Raw genomic sequence first — 2,887 nt, 5'->3', positions numbered from 1 at the left:
ATATATAATAATTCTGTATTTGTATTATTTTTGTGTATCATAAATAAGTTGTACATGTTGTAGGCCTGTAGCGGCCATTCAGCCACTGAAATTATAGATGGAAGTAGCTTGTAAACTAAACTAGATTATCAGTAAAATAAGAATTACTTTATCTGGACATGATTATTTGTCAGTCTGAAATATAAAACAAGTCTGCGATCGCGGTATCGCTGATAAAACTGCTGTAGTAGCTGCAGTTCTTCAAAAAAATGTGGATCAAGATGAAGAAAAAACTAGCTTCGACCTCCATTGTTAGTTCTTGAAGCGTGAACATGGTTGCAAGGTGACCACACTTACGCCGGGTAAGAGTGGGAATGAAAGCCGAAGGCTAGACCGTCCAAATCCACAGCGACTTTCTTCTGGTCTACTAAGGACCCGGCCCACCTCGACGGGGTGGGCTGGGTCCTTCGGAGGACGCGGCCTGCCGTTTTGGACACACCCAATGAATTTTGGTATTTCATTTTTTTTCCAGTATGAGGTTTTTATTTAATAGAATTTTTGGACCAAAAAAAAAAATTGCAATATATCACCTTGCTTACAGTATCGCAATATATCGGGATATATCGTATCATGACCCGTCTGTCATGATATGTGTCGTATCGCCAAATTCTTGCCAATACACAGCCCTACAAAATACCTTGCAGAGCACTATTATTGTATGTTTTATTGTTGCAGACCAAAATAATAGAAACGCTTTTTCCGATGTTTGAAACTGGAACGCTATCAGCTCGGAAATGACGTCAGTCCGGCTTCAGAATTTCGAGTTCCGATACAACTGGAACGCAGCATTACTGCTGGAGGGGGCGTTCCAGTTTAAATCTACCAATGGGAACAGGGAAATTACCACTTCCCAGGACTAATGGAGCGCAGCAACTGTCTCATTTTGCTGCAGTTTTCAGCAGCACACCCGGTGTTCTGTCGAAGTGGCATATACCTCTGTCAGTTTAAGTTACTTTATCAGAASAACATACGTTCTACAGCTAAGCCTATTTGTTGTATATAAAACACATTTTATATATTTTAACCCAGGTCACTTTTTTTAAAGTTAACCTTAGATGCTTTATGCCTCACTCTCCACTTAATAAAAAATAAATATAGAAAACTTACCGCTTGTAGTTGGAGGTGATGAAATGATGGGGATTTGACACACGCGCAATGATGTGGATTTTGTTGCAGCGCATGCGTATTGCTTGAGGGTATGCTATTCTGGTGGGTATGCTATTCTGGTGGGTATGCTGTTCTGGTGGGTATGCTATTCTGATGGGTATGCTATTCTGGTGGGTATGCTATTCTGTCGGAACACCGGCCCAGCTGGCTGGGTCCTCATCAGTACCCAGCTTATGAATTGAGACGCAGCCATTGACCTCTTCAGAGACCATCTTTGCTTCTCCGTGACGTCACAGATAGTGATCATGTTTACACGCTATTTAAAMGTATTTTAGTGCATCGTATTAAGTTCAAACTTGAAAATAAAGCATGGAAATCCGACGAGCTGCTCAGCTGCTGAAACGTGCGTCTGCTTCAGTCGCCATCTTGTCCTAACTATAAACAAAACACAAACCTGAGCTCATTTCCTCTCCAACGCTCCAGTTCTTCTTGGAAACCTTTTCTCCACAGGTTCATCCAGTCTGACCCACTGTTCCCACTTTCTACACCTCAATGAAGATTTGGTTTGGATATTTGCTCCGTTCGTCTTGTTACACAGTCCGAACTATTCGGGAAGAAAGATCTGTCCCGTCAACTCACTTCTTCTTCTTCTTTTAATGGCGGTTGGTGAACAACTATCAGGCGCATTACCGCCACCTACTGGACTGGAGTGTGGACCACTTTGCGCATGCGCTAAAAGATGTACAGTTTTTTTATTACATACAAAACTTACAGGCTTTTGTACAACTGAATATAGATCGAAACATTGAGCAGACATATTTAACTAAATAATGAACAATAACAAAAACACGAACACTATGGCACATGAGTTCAATTAAAACAGAAAACAATACAATGAAAATAGAAATATCAAGGCTGCTCAAACTACAAATACTTCTTAAGTGCAGTCCTTTTATTTTAATGATTATGTCCTGCTGGAGTGTGACATGATCTGTGTACAAACTAATACGGTATCAGAGTTTTATATATTTATACTTCTCATTCAACCACAATTAAATTCACTCTATCTAGGAGGCTCAGTTTATATGGATAGTATTTATTTTACAATAACAAGCTGCAATGAAAACAAGCTAAATGAAAAAAAGTAAGACTTTCTACTTCTTACCTTTTTAAAACATATATAAGGAGTAGAAAGTACAGATAACTGTGAAAAATGTAAGAAGTAGAAGTAAAAAGTAGACTGAAAAATAAATACTCAAGTAAAGTACAGATACCACAAAATTCTACTTAAGTAACAAAGTATTTGTACATAGTTACTTTATAACTCTGCCTATTAGTGCTTTAGGGGAACTGTGTGTCCACCACTGCAACTAAAAAACAAAACAAAAACAAATAAATGTTATTTAGAACGACGCTGGGCGGAAGTGACGTTCTCGGTGGTTTCCGGTGTGATCAGGTTTGTGTTTTCGTTTTAACTTCCACCGTGTACGGAGCTGACAGRGGCCGTGATGACAGCGCGGAGGACACGGACTCAAACAGCCCGCCGTGGGGCTATAAAACACGGACACGGAGACACCCAGAAACAGACACGGACACACCGAGACACGGACGCTGCTCCCGGGGAAACCTTCCAGCCGAGGCTCCTGCCTGAACCGACAACATGGGCGTCATCATCTCCCAGCTTTTCTCCAGGTTCACCTCCAAGACTCCCGTCAGGATCCTAATGGGTCAGATTATTATT

General features: G+C 40.7%; 2 protein-coding genes across 2 annotated transcripts in view; one reads left to right on the top strand and one right to left on the bottom strand.

The window, feature by feature from the left end:
- The window catches only part of LOC106525075 (gastrula zinc finger protein XlCGF8.2DB), a 4,424-nt gene extending 2,591 nt beyond the window's left edge, over positions 1-1,833 (bottom strand). The window contains exon 1 of the mRNA XM_014019187.1: positions 1,786-1,833. Within this exon, the coding sequence (XP_013874641.1) occupies positions 1,786-1,833 (48 nt within the window). The remainder of the gene's footprint in view (positions 1-1,785) is intronic.
- A 796-nt stretch (positions 1,834-2,629) lies between these two features.
- LOC106525054 (ADP-ribosylation factor 2) overlaps positions 2,630-2,887 on the top strand; it is a 2,846-nt gene continuing 2,588 nt past the window's right edge. Inside the window, exon 1 of the mRNA XM_014019161.1 lies at positions 2,630-2,873. Coding sequence (XP_013874615.1) covers positions 2,807-2,873 — 67 coding nt within the window. The 5' untranslated portion in view covers positions 2,630-2,806. The remainder of the gene's footprint in view (positions 2,874-2,887) is intronic.

This window comes from Austrofundulus limnaeus, unplaced genomic scaffold (genome assembly GCF_001266775.1).
Source record: "Austrofundulus limnaeus strain Quisiro unplaced genomic scaffold, Austrofundulus_limnaeus-1.0 Scaffold210, whole genome shotgun sequence".
Taxonomy (NCBI): domain Eukaryota; kingdom Metazoa; phylum Chordata; class Actinopteri; order Cyprinodontiformes; family Rivulidae; genus Austrofundulus; species Austrofundulus limnaeus.
This window is presented reverse-complemented; position numbering and strand designations above follow the sequence as displayed.